The following is a 20,190-nucleotide window of genomic DNA, read 5'->3' as shown; positions in this document are numbered from 1 at the left end:
TGCAAATTGCCGGGTCTACGTCCCCGTTTCTTCTGTAATTTGACATAGTAACACTCACTGGGCTGTGAAATAATAATTAATAATTTCAACTCACTTTACTCTACGGATTAGCAGCACTGGTTCTTCAAATTTTGGCCTAGGTCTTACTATAATTGAGTAATAAAATACTGCTTTTGCCCTGCAAATGGCTAATAAGTCCTTCTCTTGACTCGGATGACCACATAAAATGGCGCGCGGTCCCGTCTCCAGTATGAGACGTACAAAAATAAAAATTACAGGATAATTGCCGATTTGATTGTCATGTGCATGTAAAGTTGATTAAGGCGAATAAGTGCTTGTTTATATTAAGATCCTTACGTAAGGAAGGTTATTCTCAGGCGGAGTTAGATCACTTGTTTTCAAGTATTGTGCTCCCTAGCATCACCTATGGGTTGCCGGTATATGGAGCTTCTGAGGCGGAGCTGACAGCAATGCAGTGTTTTCTAGATAGATGTTACAAACGTAAATATACATCTAAATCATCTTCTATCAAGCACCTTCTAGAAAAGCAGGATAGAAAAGTATTTCGTAAGGTATCTGGCATCGACCGACACCCTCTAAGGGGACTATTACCCAAGAAGAAAGTATCGACTTACAATTTAAGGAATCGAACAAGTCAGTATCCGAAAGTTAATACAGATAGATTCAAGAACTCTTACATTAATCGCTTAATTTTTAAATACAATTTAGCTATGTGAGCGTATTTTTTTTTTTTTTATTGTAAATAACTGAGATATATATACTTTTTACTCAAATATTGTAACATAAGATATGTATTTTTATCTTGTGTTGAAATAAAGACTATTATTATTATTTATTATTATTATTATTATTAAAAATCTGTAGTGTCCCCAGTTGGTACTTTCGTGCTAAATACATTGACACTTAAATAAAGTGCATTTTTATTACTCCAAACCATGAAGGAATTTTTTTAACCCTCACTCAGACTACTGTGTGGTGCATTACTGTGTTACCATGTGTTTTTTTTTTGTACAACAGAATTGACATGACGATTGGTCCAATTGAGGAGTCTTTTGCTATGATGAATCGCTATGGCCTGGTATATTCCAGCAGTGATTCTGAAAGAGTTGACGGTCTGACATACGCTTGGCGTAAATTACATGCACAGGTTAGTGAATCCGAGGTTTTATCATCTTCTTACCGTTATGGTGTAGAAGGTTACAAAAACCATGTAACGATCGAAAAAAAGAAATCAGGAATAATCTTTGTTCTTGTTTCTTAAAGGTAGTAAACGGCAGGGAAATTAATGTGGAGGTCAAGAGATATTTCATTGAAAAAAACGTTTTGTAACTATCGATTTTAATACTACATCAAGGGCGCGAAAAAACATAAATATTAACTTTTGATTAAGAGACTGTGACGTCACGGCTGTCTAGTTGACTTTTTGCCAACTACGGGTTCTTGTTCGCCTTAGAACTTCGGGGAAACCACTTTCGAATATATGACAAAACGGCATTTTCCGGTCAAACAAATATTGCCTCCCAACCATTATATCATACCGTATCAAACTTTTCAAACAACAATAGGCGAACGAACTGTGAAAAATTGTTAGGCTAACAAGTTTTCAAAAACCACAGTTGCAATCCGTTTCAATCCTCTTCAAGTTTGTTCATCCGTGCCTCTTTTGAACTGTTATTATCTTCTTTTCACGTATGATTGGTAATTTTTATGTTTCCCTGTCTTTAGCGGCAGTTTCCACCATTTGAATTTCGATAAATTTCGTGACACAGCTCCTTTAGAGTATGGTCTACATGTGACTTTCTTTGCACGACTGCATGGCTCGGGGGTTCTCTAGGAATTTTTGGGTGGGGATGTTCCGCTGGGACCTTGAAACCCTTAGCTTATTGAGTGACAATTGCCGGTTTCCCTAGTGTAGACGAGAATCTTCAACAAACTGATCAGTTTCCTGGAAAATGATACCCTATTATAGACCCAAACTCTCTCATTTATTTACCCTATCCCAGAGTAAACTGGTTGAAAACCATACCCCTCACAGCAGCACATACCTATATAGCCCATATGTGGCAGTACCCGCCACCCCCTACCCCCGTACCTCCCCTCCCCGCTGTATGGTTCTTGATCTGACTGAGTTGCTTTATTTGTCATTAGGCTGGCACAGTGGCGAGTCACCTTCTCCAGATTCAACCCACATTCAAAGCGGATCTATTGGATGGAGTCGAGAAGTTCAAGGAAATGGTCACTGTATTTGTTCAGGAATATAACGAAAAGTGAGTAAAGGAAATACCTCTTACCTCCTGATCTTTCGTTGAGATAATTATTTCCTATCCAAACACGACTCTAGTAACTTCCAAGATAGCGATTTTTAATTAGTGATGCAGTTCAATCAACGGACGTTCCTTTAGAACAGATAGATAGTTTTGCTGTTTCGTATCCGGCTGATGCAAAATCATGACTTGACTCCTTCCTTTCGGTCAATAATAAACACTTAATGATTCGTTCCGAAGGAAACAGTTAGTTTTGTTGCCGAGGGAAACATTGAGATTCGAGGGAAAAAAATTAACTGTCTCCCGAGGGACCAATCTCAAAGTGATTTGTTATACAACTTGAAATTTGAAGCTGGAAATTCATTAAACCTCGCTGTAACGGCAGTCGTCGGTCAACATCCGCGGGTAACAGTGCAGTGTTACCCGCTGACGGAGAGGGGGCGGGGGGCGGTCTCCAAAAGTTTGGTAATAAAGTAGTGGGGGGGGGGGGCGCGGGCCCCTCGGACCCCTCCCCTGGATCCGCAACTGCTTAAGGTCTTTTCATTTAGTGTGCTTTTTCCTTGTTGCACCGTAGAGGTCCCATGGTTCCTGGAATACCACCTCGAGAAGCCAGTGATCGCCTGGGAATTTTCCAAGCTCGATTTGATGAATTGTGGAGAAAGTACGAAACTTACTCTGGTAAGGATATTTTTCTCGTCATTTATTTTTTGGTCCTTCTTGACATTTCGTTGAACGTTGAAGTACCCATAACGTAGAAATGTCTGTTATGTTAACTGAAAAATTCCATTACAACAAAAACTTCGAAAAATTTTGCGTTTTTTAAATTAAAATGACAGGCCCTTGTATGACGTCACGAGACATAGTGTGGAACTGAAAAACGGAAGTTTATGTATGCTTTTCCATTTCTTAGGTTCGCCAGAGTTATTGCGTCTCACTGCTACGCATCTTAATTGCATGCTATACCTTTTAAAGGTAAATTCAGTTTGTGTATTGGAAGAAATATTAAACAGATAAAAGTTTTTCGGGTTATGGGAACTTTAAAGTGCTTCGAGTCTTGACGAACTTTCTTTATTTTGAAGGTGGCGAGGAACTGTTCGGTTTGACTGTAACCGAGTATCCAAACTTACAGAGGATCCGAAAGGAACTGGGCCTGCTTCAGAAGCTGTACAACTTGTACAACTCTGTAATAGATAATGTGAACGGTTACTATGACATTTTGTGGCAGGAGATCGACATCGAGAAGATCAACAATGAATTGATGGAATATCAGAACAGGTAAAGATCTTTGAATTATAGAGCATGATTTCCCTATTTGCGGTTTTTGCTGTTTTTAATAGGTTTTTTTTGTGTTCTCAAAGATTTTCTGACGTTCCTGTTTGTACGTGTTACAATCATACAGCGACCTAAACGGAAAAGAGTGACGTCACAAAAATTAAATTTGTGAAATTATGGATTGATTAGCATAATTATTCAGAAAAAAACAAGATGGAAAAGCCCCCTTGCTAAAGCTTGTCTGTTAGTGCAAATTAATAGGTAGATAAAGACAGCGGTTTGCTCTGACGACTACATACAAATCCTTATAAAATTGGCTTGAATCGTAACGATCCAAACCTTTTCAGAAGAATTTATATGGAGTCATCGGAGCATAACGTTGCTTATATCTCCTCACCAATTTGCACCAACAGGCTGAGTTTTGGCAAGTAAACAATCCCATATTTTCACAATTTAATTTTTGGTGACGCCATCACTCGTGTTCTCTATAGCTTGGGGCCGATGTACTAAAATACCCCAGTAAGAATTTGACGTCTAGTTTATTCCCAGCTAATATACAGTTGTTCTATGGCAGGATCCGAAAGTTGCCGAAAGCCTTAAAGGAGTGGCAAGCATTCTTAGATCTGAAGAAGACAATTGACGATTTCAGTGAATGCTGTCCTCTTCTGGAAATGATGGCTCATAAGGCCATGAGACCACGCCATTGGGAGAGAATTTCAACCATCACTAGCGTGACATTAGATGTGGAATCTGAAACATTCCAGTTAAGGCAGCTTATGAGTGCTCCTTTGCTACCAAACAAAGAAGACATAGAGGTAGGCTTTAATATTTTAACTTATGAGCTTTGTTATGTTGGGAAAAAAATTGTCCGCGTGCAAGGGGAAGTGGCTCCTTTCTCACCTTCAGGATAAAAACATTGCTGTTTGTCGTAGAACATTTGCAAGTCTCAAGCAAGAATTACACTTAAAGAAATTTTAAACTGAAGGTCATTTCTGGAACTCAATAACTGTGGTGCTAGTGGTAGTTCTCTCTTGTTCGTCTAAACTACGTTCTAATTGTCAAAAGGTGCTTTTGATCGGAATATTTGGGTTTGAGTTGGAAAACCTGGTTTTTCGTTGTAATAAACCACGAATCAGTTTTGAATTTTTCAAACGAAATCCGTCCATGAAAGTAGAACATCTCTGTCCGAGATTGGATTTGAAATACTAACAATTAAACGCATCTTTAGTATGTTTTCCAGTTTCAGTTTCTTTTTGAAAGTTTAGCTACTCTGTTGTTTTCAGTGATGGCATGTCTCCCTTCTCTTTAACTTTTTTTCTACGTATCTATCCCATAGCTAGTCACGATGATCAAATTCGAAAACAATAAGTTGTGCTTTCTGGTGTTGAAAGGGCTCTATTTGCTTAATTTTTGAAAAGGCCAAACAATCGCATCTTCACACCCGCGATAACTTCTTAGGCAGGGATTTTGGCACTTCGGTGAAGTAAAGTAATGAGCAACATTCCTCGTGGGGAGGGTGTTACATTATATCTCCCGCAGAGAAAAACTCACTCAGGGGGAGTTGGGTAAAAGCGACTCTTCCTCCCTTATCCTTTGTTTGCGTCCTACTTTTGCAGACTGTATGTGGTGTATATTAGTTGCTGATTATATACTGTCACTAAATTGTTATAGGATGTCTGTATAGCTGCTGTCAAGGAACGTGACATTGACTTCAAGTTAAAGGGCGTGGTTTCTGAGTGGAGTACACAAGTGTTCTCATTCTCCAATTTTAAGAACCGTGGTGAACTGCTGCTTAAAGGATCTGAGACATCTGATATTGTGTCACTGATGGAAGACAGTCTGATGATACTTGGCTCACTGCTAAGTAACAGGTACAACTGTCAGCTAAGTCTTGTTTTCCGCAACTAAATCTCGAAAAATCCTATCGAGTAAATAGGGCTCTGTCATCTGTAACTTGAGTAGCTATTCTGTATACCTCCACATACAAGAGTTGCGTAGTTAGTCACCTCACTTTGCATAGAAAACTGGAAAGGTAAGAAGTTCCACGTACAGCATAAAAAGAGTTATCGTACACAGTAGTGCTGAGAAGGTTTTATATCATAATGAACAACTCGGAATAAAAAGGAAAACCACCGTACAAGTCAAAGGAAATAAAACGATTTAAGACTGACACCAGGACGTGCACTTTTCACGGCGCACAATTTCAGGAAGTCATGTGAACTCTGATGATGGTTCTCCGTGGAGATGGTTCTTTCCAAAACTTAAAAGGAATATGTCCTGGCCCATGCAGATGTAGTGGGAATTCCAACAACACTTAAGTCTTTATCTCGTGAATAAATTATTGCATGGTCTGATAGCTGAGTTTATTTTCAGATACAATGCTCCTTTTAAAGCAGACATTCAAAAGTGGGTAGCGAAGCTGACTGGTTCCACAGAGATTATCGAGAACTGGCTAGTTGTACAGAACTTGTGGGTTTATTTGGAGGCTGTATTTGTGGGCGGTGACATCGCCAAACAGTTGCCTCAGGTTTGTGTTCTCCTTTAAAAATTTGCGTTATAATTCTCTTGTATTTTGCTATGCAACGGCGTGGCCAATATGTTGTCAAAACTAGTATAACGTGCTCGCTTTACATTGTTCTCGCATATAATTTTACGATATGGACTTTTCTTATGAAGTGTTTATAGTTTTTAGATAGTTTTACGCGTAAGATTTTGAAATCTTGAATATAATGTTAAGCGCCTTTTGATGGCTGCAGAAAAGGGGCTATATAAATAGGCCATGTTCGAGTTCCCCCGGGCCTCTGTATGAAAACAAGGTGAAGTGCTCCGCCTTTGATGTGGAAATGATTTTTCATTCTCATGCAAACAAAACTCATTTCACGAAAAATTATGTGCACTTGGACTCATTTTGAAGGTGAGGGTTTTTGGAACTCGGAAGTGGTCCCTTGGTTGCTATCTTTTTAATGATGAGGTTTGACTTACCTTGGGTACCAGAGGTTTTTCTCGCGTGCGGCGGGAATTTTCGGTGTTGGCCGAAGGCCGACACAATCTCGGCCGTAGGCCGAAGCCACGAGCGGCGAAGCCGCGAGTCACTATAAAGACTTGACAGAAACCGGAAACCGCGCTAGAAAAGTCTCTGGCCCCCAGGGTAGGTCTGACTTTCAATTTCGCGGAAAGTTAGAGTATTTTGTAGTATTAATGAAAGGTCTTTGGCAACATGCCTTGCTGAGACTCGGTCAGATCTGCGTGGTAAGTGACAGAGAAAATTGCCTCACCTACAGTTTGGTCTATTGTTTATCGACCTAAACTCGTACTAACTAACAAACGCTAGTTTTTGTTAATTTGTTCCACAGGAAGCAAAGCGTTTCAGTCAGATTGACAAGTCTTGGGTGAAAATCATGAACCGTGCCCATGAGAACTCTAACGTAGTACAGTGTTGTATGGGAGATGATACTCTTGGACAGCTTCTTCCACACATCCTGGAACAGCTTGAAATATGTCAGAAATCTCTAAGTGGGTAAGGAAACTGGTCATATTTCAACTATCTTAGCAAAGAGTCTTCACGTTTCTTTCTGAAGAGATGATGAAGCGCCGAAATATCAGGACTGAGTTGAGTTCCTTGTTTTATATAATGTTAGAACAGACGCACTACATGACCACATGTGTTAAATATTTGCGGGTAGAACTTTTTTATGCCACAATGACACGGTTCTAAATTTTTTAACCACCAAGTCAAGTGAACGAATTAAAGATCAATCTCTATTTTCGTTGAACGACGTTCGAAATATTGGATGGCCTATTAGTAGGGCAAAATACACGGATCAACAGTAACAGTTGATCAAGAGCTGTAACAGTGTTGATCAGTAGATATTGAAGCGGTCCTTACTCTATGAAGGTAAAACAATTGTAGAGTAGAATTTTAATCCGGGATTAGCGCTACTCTAATTCAAGAACCGAGCTTGGATGGTTGACTCAAGTCCCCATTATATCTTTTTTTACTATGACTGGCTAGCTTTTTGAAGTAGTGACTTACATTTGTTGCTAATGATTTTCAGTTACCTTGAGAAAAAACGTCTGGTTTTCCCGCGCTTTTTCTTCGTGTCTGATCCCGCCCTGTTGGAAATCCTGGGTCAGGCCAGCGACTCACACACCATCCAGGCTCATCTTTTGGGGTATTCGACAACGTCAAAACGGTCACATTTCACGAGAAAGAGTATGACAAGATCTTGGCGATCAACTCACGTGAATTGGAATCTGTTTCCTTGGATAACTCAGTCATGGCGCAGGTAATTCTGAACGGAAGTTTTTCTAATACAATGTAAAAATACAAAATATGCATACCGCTTACTAGGATTGCAAAGGAGGTAAAGCTCTTTTTTCAGCACGAGAGTTAATGAAGCGTTTATTGGTTAGATTCAGGCGAAGCTATTCAATCAGCACTTTACATAAAAATCAAGCACATACAAATGCCTTCTCTCAAATTCAAATCTCAACCCTTTTAACAACTTTGTCACTTCATGTTTTTTTTATTCTTAACAATGATGTTGGATACATTACTTCTATGTTGTCTTTAAACTACGATTTGAGTTGGCCAAGTTATGTCTGTTGCCATATTTGGCAAATGTCGTAATCAATTGAAGAATACACGCGTGTATTTTTCCTTATTGCACAGGTTCTGTTTGTTGGATATATTGATTGAAATGTCTAATTTTTCAAATTTTAACTACTATGTGAGTTTTCCAAGGGCCCGTTCCCACATGTTTGGCAAATGTTTTAATCAGCCGAAGAATTTATTTGGTTTACAAATCTTTCCTTATTGCACAGGTCTTTTAGCCTGTCTTAATCTGTTTATCATCCTTTATGTTTGTTAGGGAAATGTTGAAGTATGGTTAAACACACTTTTGAAGGAATCCAGAAGCTCTCTTCACTCTGTTATCCGCATGGCGTCAATTGCTATCAAAGATCCCAGTTTTAAGCTGAAAGATTTCTTGGACACCTACCCAGCACAGGTATAACGTTACTGTCAATTTCACGTGTGGATTAGAACTTATCTGAATTATTCACGTGGCTGCCTTGTCCTTTGTCGCCGCCATAGAGGGCAGCGATTCAGGTCGTCATGGGAAAGATGCAGTGCATCTAGTGCTTGCCAAGAAACAGCGTGCACCGCTTAAGCTTGGGGACGAGGGAGTTCACATAAATAATCGGGGCGATAACAGTAAAGGTAGTATAACTATAAACTTTGGAATACCAGGGAAGACGGGACTGTTTCCTGAGGGCAGACAAAACTAATTAGTTATACAACTTCGAAAAAAAAAAAACAATAAAAAAACCTTGTACCCCGTGTAGGAAACGTTTGCCGAGATGTATCCCGTACGTGAAACATTTATTTAATACAGGCCACGTGAATACCAATCGGCCAATGGCAGTCAGCGTTATTTTTAGGGGAAACCTTAGGTTTGTAACAGCAGCATGCGCAGTCACGGGAAAATTTTGATGCATCTAGCTAAAGATCAACCTGTTTTTCTTTTCAATATTTACCACAGGTCGGTTTACTTGGAATCCAAATGATTTGGACGAGAGATGCAGAGGACTCCTTAACATATGCCAAATCAAACAAAAAGGTAACAAACTTTTTACCTCCTTCCGGAAACAGTTTTTGCTCTGTTTTATCTTATGAGCGTTCTCCTTTTTTCTTATGGTAGATCATGGAAGAAAGAAATCAGTTTTTCATGAACATGTTGAATGAGTTGATCGAAGTTACGACACAGGAACTGACCAAAGTGGAACGTACTAAGTTTGAGACCCTTGTCACCATTCATGTCCATCAGAGGGACATTTTTGACGAGCTGGTAAGTTGACAACGCTAATGGGACAACAAAAGTGACCATGATCTTCGCAGCAGAATAAACAACGTAAGTGGTTGAAAAAGAACCTTTAAACTCATTGCTAATGATGGGCTTGGGAGCAGGTGCCTTAAAGGTTAGTGGGGGGCCAAATGCAATGAGCAGAGAGGAGGTATCCATGGCAACCCTGGAAGCGGGAACCACCCAAAGAGCGCCCATTAACCGGCACCGTCACACTGAATGAAATTCAGTGGAGATACTTACCTAAGAGAATACTTACCTGAGAAAATACTTACAAAACACCTTGCTGGATGACAAACGGCGCAGAGGGAAAGAAAAGCAAAGAGATTACATCATTCTAAAAGCATATATCCTTTCTTTTCACGTTCCCACTGCGTCGACGCCATCCAGCAAGGTGTTTTTTTGTACCATGTGACCGTATTCTGCAAAAGGCCCATACCGGGCAGTGAATAGTATAGCTTGAATCGATTTAATGTACGGAACCCTCTGCCCCTTCTTTCAACGGCTCTACTCAGTACTAAACTCACCCGGACGGCCATTAACAATGCACTTTTTGCAAGTTTTGTCTGATTATTCATCCCTGATTCATTTTGTCAACAGTGTAAGAAGAACATTAAGCTACCAACAGACTTTGAATGGCTGAAGCAGTCACGTTTCTACTTCCGCGAGGAGACGGATGAGTGTGTGGTATCCATCACTGATGTGGACTTTATTTACCAGAATGAATTCTTGGGCTGCACCGACAGGCTCGTTATCACGCCTTTAACTGACAGGTTAGGAGAATGTTTGAAATACAGTAAAACTGCGAATATAAGCCCCTCCATGTTTAAGCCCCCCAAACTCGTACCGCAAAAAACCCTCCGTTAAATCGCCCCTCCAAATATAATCCCCCCGGGGTCTTGTACTTGGAAATTGTCCTCAACTTTACAAAGTAAAACGAAGCAAAATTGGTAGAATTCCTTCCAACTATAAGGCTGGCCCGATCGATTTTGAAACGTAAATTTCCCTCCATACATAAACCCCTCCAAAAATAAGCCCCTCAAAAAGGGCCTTTGAAAAATATTAGCCCCGGGGCTTATTTTCGGAATTTTACGGTAGCCGATGCAGGCAATCGTTTTCCCGACACCCACCTCGTTAAGAGTCGGGCCATTAGAAACGTTATGGGCGGGGCGGGTGGGGGATGGAACGAAGTACAAAAAAAAATATTCATGCAAGGGAAAATTAACCACAAAAATAAGTGAACTGAATGTTAACGAAAAAATATTCATACAGCTCGAAAATTCCCCACACCCGCCATAACTTTTCTAATGGCGCCTCCAAGCTTTTTTGTCAGTGGCCGTTTTTATACTAAGGACGCATTATCCGGGTTGTGACTAGAATGGATACCTCAAAGTCAGATTGTCATCTTCACTCAAAATACATGATAGGAGTCTTATAACTTAAAGTAGTGTATACTAAAACATGAGAAATTTCTGCAATTTGATTGGTTTAGAACAGTGGTATTTCAGCTTAATTTGAAATACCTACATGTGAAAATTACAAACCTTTTGCGGGTAGTAGTACAAACAAATAATAGCATGATTTGTACGTGATATTTGGCATAAATACCACTCGTGAGATTTCAAAATTGTCTCAAATTTCACTCGCCTATCGGCTCGTGAAATTATGTATAACAATTTTGAAGTATCACTCGTTGTATTTATGCCAAATATCACTACAAATCATGCTATTACCTATAAAAATAAGAGAAGAAAGAAAACAGAAGGAAACAGTAGGTAGTATGTAGGACTTGAACCCGCGTCATTTGATGTATAATCCATATCCGTATCCACTATACCATCAAGGGCTAACTGCCGAGACGGGTTAATTTTAACGTACTTTACATGGCGTTGATCATTACATTAATGAAAGCTAACCGCTTTTAAAGAAGTGCTTAACCCTAATCACTGTACTTCGGTGCTAAACCCTCTATTCGTACACAATAAATTCGCCTTAATATAGTATAGCGTGGTGTAGAGTATAGAGTTTTATAAAATAACTAAGATAGTACGCGCGCTCTGATTGGCCGAGAGCAGTGTTTGCATGAGAGTATGTAAACACGGTTGTGGCGTCAAGTTGTTTGGCTTTTCGCGCGCTAATCACGCAAGCACCACATTTGAAAAAGTTTTCGAGTTCAAAACTCGACAAGTTTACTTTATTTACCCATTCCTTCGTCGGCTGAAACATGGAAAATCGTTACAAAGAAGGTGAGTCAATTTTTCTTCGCTTAAGCTGACATTTTAAGCGAGAAAACTCCGTATTTTGCAAAGCATCTTTTTGCAAAACAAGAACTCATTACGCGTGCAAGACTTCGTGGACAAGATTTTGCGACTGGTAAGAATTTCTCTTTTAATCAGTGTCATACAAAGAGTTTTGCGTTTTTTTCTAGGGAAAGTTATTTTATAAAAGCAATAGAAAACTTTTTTCCTGTGTTTGCATAGCCTGATATAAACACTCGAGGCGTTGGCAGAATTCTCGACGGTTATGCAAACCCTCGACTTCGTCTCGGGTTTGCATAACTGTCTCGAATTCTCCCAACCCCTCTCGTGTTTATATCAGGCTATGCAAACACGGAAAACGTTTTCTATTGCTTAAGTGTAATAAACATAAGGTGTCCAACCTAATTTTGAGGTATCCATCCTAGTCACAACCGCATTATCCGTCTGGACGAACTTGGGCGAACATTTTGTAGTTCGTCTGGTTATACGTCTCTAGTATAAAGGCACAAGACGCATTATGTGTCCAAACTAACTACCTTTCCTAGTGTGTCGTTCAAGACTGATACTGTTGTTGTAATTTTGTGGTTTTGGACATGTGTGTTTTGGTTTTGTTATTGTTGTTGTCTTCTTTTTGCAAAGTGGTGAACCGTTAATATTTCCGCTTAGGTGTTACATCACTCTGGCCCAGGCTCTTGGTATGTCAATGGGTGGCGCTCCTGCTGGACCGGCAGGGACTGGAAAGACTGAGACCACGAAGGTATGACATTGTGTGTTAACTGCCTCAAAAACAAAACAATGTGAAATGCAAAATATCAAAACTGTTCCAAAGTTCAGAGAGTACAGGACAAGGGGAAGTAAGGAGGGAATGGAGGAGGCTGCGTGGCTGCCGAGTGATTAAAGTGGCGTCTGGAGCCTCCGAGTTCACCCTAATCGCTAGCTGAATTTCTTTTCAGTAGTCCCGTGTTCAAATCCTGGACAACGCTTCAAAATCGTCTGCTGCTATGCCTCCTGCCACTTAGGATTTGATGATGATGATCATCATCATTATCATCACCATCATCATCATCATCATCACCATCACCGGCGGAGTACCGTGAGGAAAACCTCTCGAAGCAAGGGCGCAAAGCAACAACATACGCAACACAGGGTTGGTGTCGCTTTCAGGATGCGAACCTCGACCACATTTGTGACATGCGAGTGCTCTTACCATCGTACCATGATTGAACCCAAGGATGGCCACAAATTCCTTTTTTCCTACAAAGTTTACCAATAAAGTTTTCTGTTCTTTGTTTTAGGACACGGGAAAAGCCTTGGGTAAATTCGTTGTTGTTTTTAACTGCTCTGATCAAATGGATTACCGTGGTTTGGGCCGTATCTACAAAGGTAACTTTCTTTTTTCAACCACTCTATTTCAGAGAGCACTAAAAAAAAAATGAATGTCATCTTGTCCGACAAGCATCGCTTAAATTTTACTTGGCGACGACCAGCGTATCGTCGTCTGAGATTGTGATTTAGTTAGAAGTTGTCCTGCCTGGGCCTTCGCCCATTGGGCTAGCGAGAATAAAATTTACTTGCCTAATAGGATACTTTACCTGTCGCGGACGAACGGGCGTGACGTTTGCGAGTTCTGTGGTGAAGCTACAATGATCTTTAGAGCCGGTGCACTTAGTTGCGGTTTGTGGTGGAGACAGCTGACACTTCAAACAGTTAAAAATGCAGGCTAAAATTTGTTGGATGCCTCGCTTTAAGAAATAATTGATTTTGTTATTTTCTGTATGGTAGGTCTGGCTCAGTCTGGAAGCTGGGGCTGTTTTGATGAATTCAACCGTATTGAGCTTCCGGTGTTGTCAGTGGCGGCACAGCAGATTCACGTGGTGCTCACGTGCAAAAAAGAGCGGAAGAAAATGTTTATTTTCACTGACGGGGATGAGGTGGACATGGACCCTGAATTCGGTATCTTCTTAACCATGGTATGCAAAGTTAACTATGTAGAGTATGTGCAGTACATGATATGGGTAATTATTTCCTTATTCCGTGCCCCGCCAACAAATTCTATTGATTTTTTTATATGTGTATGGCGATGTTAGTGATATGAAATAAAGTAAGTAGATATGTCTAAAAAGGGTAACCTTTGAAATGCGGGTAGAAGGAATAGTTTTCAAAAACGCGTATTGCAATGTTTTTTACTCTTCTTCAATTTTATCTATCCGTGCGCTCTGTTAGTATGTGTAATCAAATGGTGACGAGTGAAATTAGGGAATAATTTCACGCGCGTTTTGTCCAAATCCTTATAATTTCTCTTGCCTAAAGGCTTGGGAAATTATAAGGAATTGGACAAAACGCAGGTGAAATTATTCCCTAATTTCACGAGTATACCATTTGATTACCTATTAATATCATGGGTGACGAATTACGTTAGCAATCTTGGATTTTTGACATGTTTATCCTTAGTCGTATCGATCGAGAGCTCCTGCACTCTCTTGAACGTTTAGAGCTTAAATTTGGCTTAGGTTCAGAGTTTTTCAACAAAATACCTGTTAGAATCCTTCTTGATGTGCTCTTTCGTGTGTTCAGGTTTTCTAAAGCGTCCTTTTGTGCCCTGACATCTTCATTCATGACATTTTAAAACTTCGTCGCCATCTTGACACTGAGACGTACGGAAGGTTGCCATTGCAATTTTGTAATTTCGCATGTGAAATTACAAATTAACGCTGAAATTTCGCGCCAAAATTAAGGAGTAATTCGTCACCTATGATATTAGCTGTGTTATTTGTATCTCTCTTCACTGTTGTATGTGGCTATTACATTTCTTTAAATTTGGTACGTAGCCAGTTCCTAGCTATTGCTTTATTTGGCTAAATTAGGTGACGTCACTCCCTTCTCTTTCTTTGAATAGAACCCAGGTTATGCTGGCCGACAGGAGTTACCGGAAAACTTGAAAATTATGTTCCGGACCGTGGCTATGATGGTACCTGACCGACAGATCATCATCAGGGTCAAGCTAGCTTCTTGTGGCTTCATCAAGAACGTTATTCTTGCTCAGAAGTTTTTCACTCTCTACAAACTGTGCGAAGAACAGCTCACTAAACAGGTTAGTAGCTTCTTGCGTTATAATGTGAACTTTACCTGCTTCGTGTTCTTCGTCAGTCATATACTGAGTACTGAGTACTGAGTATAATATTCTGGCCCACCCACCCCTCCCCTAACCCAACATTTTTCCTTAAGTGGGAAGTTCATGTTAACGTTGGGTTGGGGGAGGGGTAGACAGTTTCCCATGATCTTAAAATGCATATTTAGTCAAGTGTCTCTATGTGAACTCCCTAAAACGGACACCTAGAGTGGGTCTCTGCCGTCGTTCAAACTTTTTAATTTACTCTCTGTAAAGCGGATACTTGCCAAAGACGGTCATTTAATTCTGGTTCCAACGGGGTCGGTCTTAGATCGAGTTGTCTGAAGACCTCCAGTCCTATTCACCTCGTTGTTGTCACATATTACTCGATTTAGTTCTATTTGAACCGGTATTTAGGTGTATTTGACGTTTATATGTTTTTGCTAACATACTTCTTTAAATTACACTGCTATCAAGTGGTTATAATTATTGGGTAAGTGATAAGCGAACAAACAGAAGTATTGACGTCTTCTTTTTCCGACTAGGTGCATTACGATTTTGGTCTTCGTAACATCTTGTCAGTTCTCAGAACACTTGGAGCAGTAAAGAGAGCCAACCCGGAGGTAACGTTATTTTTTTCTGCGCATGTCTCACGCTTTTATTTTTGATCCGACGGCATATTTTTCAAACTACGCTTCGAGAATGAATATCCAGATTCTTCATTGAGCTCCTAAGAAAATGTGAAAGCTATGAAATTGTCCATGCAGCACGTGACACTAAGGCTACCTTCACACGGCACCGGACGAACTTTCGATTGGTTGAAAAATTTGACCGGATACTTTGTTCTCAAGGGACCATGCAATATTCTCGCCTTATGCCCACTGAACTTTGAATGGCAAGCGCGTCTGAATTTTTGTACGATTATAGTGGTTCCGTGTGAATCAACACCTAAACGGGCGAGTTTTTTAATCGGTGGAAAATTCTCTGTATTTACACTGAACTCTTTAATTTCTGTTAACAGGACGGTGAAGATCGTATCGTGATGAGAGTTCTTCGTGACATGAACTTGAGTAAACTGGTCGACGAAGATGAACCGCTGTTCATGAGTTTGATCGACGATTTATTCCCAGGCCTTACTCTTGACAAAGCAGGTTACCCGGATATTGAACAAGCTATTGCTGATTGCGTGGAGGAGGCGAAACTTGTAAACCATCCGCCTTGGACTCTCAAGTTGATTCAGGTTTTATTTCTTTCTTGGATAACCAAGGTTGCTAATAAATAAGAAGAGCGCGCTCTTTTAAGAAAAAATATTTCTGTTATAGTCCACTCCCCTCTCACTGTTTCGTTATTCTACTACAAACCAATAGTAAACCTAAAATCTCAAAAGAAGGACAGAAAATGGAGACAGTGAGACCACCTCAATACGGACACTAAGGGGCCATGGGAAGTGACCGTATTAAGTGGGTTGAATTTAGAGAAAATATAAGGAAGGCGTTTCCCGAGGGGCAAAGTAAACTGTCCGTAATAACGAGGTGTCGGTACTAAGCGGGGTTCGACTTCTTTTATTATGTGAAAGTATGGTGCCGGCGAGTGTGGTTTTTTAGACCTTATTTCTGACGTCTTCGGACACTTTCTACGCATGGCGACGAGAAGATTCATAATCAGTATTTTCTATTCTTCATTCACCGTCAACAACAAACGTATTTAGGACTACGCTCGCCCGGACGATCATATTCCACCTTCTTATGACTCCCTCAAACCATTTACTCTCTGTCTTAGAGTGCTGTTATTCTTAATAACCTTATTTTGTTTTGTTGTTGTTGTTGTAGTTGTATGAGACCCAACGTGTTCGTCACGGCATGATGGCTCTTGGCCCGAGTGGTGCTGGAAAGACTAAGTGTATTCATATTCTTATGAAGGCCATGACTCAGTGTGGTGCACCACACAAAGAGTTCCGTATGAACCCGAAGGTATTAAATTAACAGTGAACTTTTCTGTGGTTTCAGCTTCGTCGAAGCTGGTACCTTAGCGACTTTGCCTTAATGTTATGTAGTTTATTCTAAGTAAGTAAGTAAGTTAGTCCAGTTTTGGAAAGATTTGGAAAGGCATCGAAACGCCGAAGGCTACAGACGATCTTTCCCCGCAAAGTGTTGTTTCTTTTGATGACAGGCGTCTGTTGCAACGAAGCTTTCAGAAACCTTTATTTTTAATTGCCTTTGACGATACACCTGCCAATTTTTTTTTCAGTTTTTTTGATGCCAGGTACATTTTTGGGGCCATTCATCTATTGTTCCGTTAACTATTTTAACAACCCACCCCAATTCCTTAACATCACATATCGTGACAGTGACTTTAAATGCAACTTTGTTTTCTATTGTAGGCCATCACAGCACCCCAGATGTTTGGCAGACTAGATGTCTCTACTAATGACTGGACTGACGGAATCTTTTCCACGCTGTGGAGACGAACACTGAGAGCTAAGAAGGTGAGTTTTCGGTTCAGTAGAAATGAATCACAATCACAAGATAAAGCACTAGAAGTTTGTAGTTAAGAAATTCTCACCCGATACACACGTATTCAGAATGTGCCTCTATGCTTTATTAACGACTCAAGCCTGACTGCCAAGTTTATAGTGCAAAACACCTTTGAACTTTACTGAAGAACTTTGCTTAGTTTGTCCCCTTATCTGTAAACCTGAGGTAATTTTGGGGGTACAATTCAGTTTTGTATATTTCAGATTAAACACTCTCAATATCCGCTTTCAGTTATTAAGTGAAATATAGAAACTGTCTCAGCTTTCAATAGCAAACGTACGATATATTAAAATTCTAACATGACTCCGAGACTTTCTGGTCGTTTTTCTATATTCGGTTTGATTTTCTTTGTGCTCAAGTCTCTTCTGGGAATTGTGAGACAATGGAGTCGTGAAAAAATTTGCAATTTTGTCCCTAAAGCCTCGGAGTAATGTTAGAATTTGAAACCCGCCCTCTCCAGTTTCACAGTTTACTCTATTTCTCTCCCTCCCTCCCATCCCTATCATTTTACGCGCCACTCTCCCCCGAGCTTCACGAGGTTTTGCGATAAACGTAGTTTTAGTTCATCGACTTATTGAAGTCATTCTCATCCAACGAACGATTGGGTCATGCATTTCAGGGGGAACACATATGGATTGTTCTTGACGGTCCTGTGGACGCTATCTGGATTGAGAACCTTAACAGCGTGTTAGACGACAATAAAACTCTAACACTGGCAAACGGTGATCGTATTCCAATGGCTCCAAACTGCAAAGTCGTGTTTGAGCCCCACAACATCGACAACGCCTCTCCTGCCACAGTGTCAAGGTAAAGTCATCATTTTAGATGTAAAGCACCCTTCCATCTTTTTAGACTGATATTTATTTCCAATATATGGGGCAGCAGGTTAGTAAAGTGGAAAAGGGACGGTTGTCAGTCTTCAGTGAACACAAAAAAGACCTGGCCCCTGTTGTTTGAAAGGTGGATAGCGCTATCCACTGGATAAATTACTATCCAAAGGATAGCGCAATTGGTTTTCGTAATACTTACCGTATTTATTCGAATAAGTGCCCAACCTCGAATTAGCGCCCACCTCGAATAAGCGCCGAGCCTCGAATAAGCGCCCACCCCACCACACCTTCCTCCCACTCCCACTCAAACTCAAATTAGCGACCACCCCTAAAACTGAATAAGGACTAATAGAGACTTCCCCGAAGACGGAGTTTTCTTCAAAGTATTTTACAGGAACCTTGCTTTGTTACATCTTCGCTTTTTGTTATTACCATTTATTGTTTTGTTGCAAAATACACATACCGCACTTGCTGAAAATGTTGAACATTTAATAAGCGCCCAGCCTCGAATAAGCGCCCACTCTCAAGGTCCAAAAATTTAATAAGCGCCCAGGGCGGTTAATCGAATAAATACGGTATCCTCTGGATAGCGATTTATCGGGTGGATAGCGCTGTGGTTCTACCATAATGGAAATGGACATTAAATTGGATAATGCTTTCGCTCTTAGCTGGCCACCCGACCGCGCTCCGGCTTATATTTAGGAAGGCCTTAGAGCTCAGGCATTATCCCCCCTCTCTCTCTTGGCATTATTCTTTATTTAAGTGAATTAAACGATTCTATTTAAATTAAACTCGTTTTCTCCTTTTCCTCCCTACAAGAAATGGCATGGTTTACATGAGCTCTTCTGCGCTGGACTGGAAACCTATTCTACAGGTAAATGCCCCTATCGCTTTACGCAAATGACTTGGAATATTAGGTTAGGAAATACATGAAGACGACGCATAATGCAGGCTAACTCGTGTGGAAAGGTCACCGTCAGTGCGTCTTGACTCCTGATCGGGGTGGGGGAGGTTACTTACGCTGATCACATCGACACCGAATACCTGCTTCTATTAAAACCGCTCTTTTGCAAACTTCTCGCTCGTTAATTAACTAAAGCCATTCGCCTCACGTAACTTTTGTTTGTAGGGCTGGTTGAACACTCGTCCACAGCTAGAAAGAGATGTTCTGTTCCCGCTGTTTGAAAGCGTTTTCGACGAGCTACGATCATTTGTAATGCAGAACTGTTTCCCAAAGATGGAAGTAAGTGAAAGAGTTTTCTTTCATGCTCTAAAATTGCAAGTAATTAAAGGGCAATTTTACCATATTCTATTCCATATTTGAAACTGTATAAGATGAGGTGTGGGTAAAGTCGAGCTTGACCCTGCGGACACCTTTTTGCGGAAAAATCTCTCGGCCTGATAGATGCAAAACTTCATAATTTCCAATGTCTGTTACTTTTATGTACAGTTCTGTTGGGCCCAAATACTCTTTACCTCACACAATCCCCACCTCTGTAATATGGACACTTCGCTTTGTCTCTTTGATGTCCTTTAGTGTATTACGGAGGTTTTACAGGTTATAATCTATCATCTATGTTCTCTAAGGAAACATGGACGCTGTAACATTAGAGAGATTTATGGCAAACTTGCATTTGTGTCACGTGACCAAGTTTACCCTTAACTTGTTGTTTCCTGTTTATTATAGCTACACTTTAATTTAGTAGATTAACGTCATAAGAATTTTTTGAGCTGTTTTTATCTGCTCATATTCTATTTTGAGAATTTCTCACCTTGAATCTGACGCTTGCCGATTCACGTTTCACGTAAAAGTGACTCTACATCTATCTGGTTTTTACAGTCGTTTGGCGCGGGCTGATTCCCGAAGCAAGCCTCGTGTTTGGTTTGATTTAACTGTTACTTTTGTCCTGCTTCCTTTTTTTTTTAAGTCTGGTTCAGGTTGTCTTATTCCGCCGTATTACCTACGATATAGGCGCCATTACTACCTGGGACACTTTTCCGATAGGAGAACCAAAGTTGCCGGCAGCAATAGTTATCT

At 40.4% G+C, this 20,190-nt stretch overlaps 3 protein-coding genes across 3 annotated transcripts in view; all 3 read left to right on the top strand.

Annotated features, from left to right (window-relative positions):
• LOC140931572 (dynein axonemal heavy chain 5-like) overlaps nt 1-3,040 on the top strand; it is a 9,496-nt gene extending 6,456 nt beyond the window's left edge. The window contains exons 3-5 of the mRNA XM_073381376.1: nt 1,039-1,168; nt 2,170-2,288; nt 2,860-3,040. Coding sequence (XP_073237477.1) covers nt 1,039-1,168; nt 2,170-2,288; nt 2,860-3,040 — 430 coding nt within the window. The remainder of the gene's footprint in view (nt 1-1,038; nt 1,169-2,169; nt 2,289-2,859) is intronic.
• On the top strand, nt 273-802 carry LOC140935572 (uncharacterized; the record flags this gene model as incomplete). The annotated part of the gene is made up of 1 exon (XM_073385481.1): nt 273-802. A coding segment is annotated over one exon (465 nt), but the record flags the coding sequence as incomplete, so codon positions are not given.
• Nucleotides 3,041-3,114: 74 nt separating the features above from the next.
• Nucleotides 3,115-20,190, top strand: part of LOC140931563 (dynein axonemal heavy chain 5-like) — a 51,575-nt gene continuing 34,499 nt past the window's right edge. The window contains 23 exon segments of the mRNA XM_073381369.1: nt 3,115-3,127; nt 3,365-3,560; nt 4,132-4,372; nt 5,229-5,428; nt 5,931-6,084; nt 6,911-7,074; nt 7,613-7,725; nt 7,728-7,843; nt 8,429-8,566; nt 9,101-9,178; nt 9,260-9,406; nt 10,022-10,194; nt 12,346-12,436; nt 12,975-13,062; nt 13,462-13,649; nt 14,576-14,770; nt 15,334-15,411; nt 15,810-16,028; nt 16,618-16,758; nt 17,169-17,273; nt 17,942-18,129; nt 18,972-19,026; nt 19,282-19,395. Coding sequence (XP_073237470.1) covers nt 3,115-3,127; nt 3,365-3,560; nt 4,132-4,372; nt 5,229-5,428; nt 5,931-6,084; nt 6,911-7,074; nt 7,613-7,725; nt 7,728-7,843; nt 8,429-8,566; nt 9,101-9,178; nt 9,260-9,406; nt 10,022-10,194; nt 12,346-12,436; nt 12,975-13,062; nt 13,462-13,649; nt 14,576-14,770; nt 15,334-15,411; nt 15,810-16,028; nt 16,618-16,758; nt 17,169-17,273; nt 17,942-18,129; nt 18,972-19,026; nt 19,282-19,395 — 3,195 coding nt within the window.

Source organism: Porites lutea, chromosome 1 (genome assembly GCF_958299795.1).
Source record: "Porites lutea chromosome 1, jaPorLute2.1, whole genome shotgun sequence".
NCBI lineage: Eukaryota > Metazoa > Cnidaria > Anthozoa > Scleractinia > Poritidae > Porites > Porites lutea.
The sequence above is the reverse complement of the archived record's forward strand: the minus strand, read 5'-3'. Positions and strand labels throughout refer to the sequence as shown.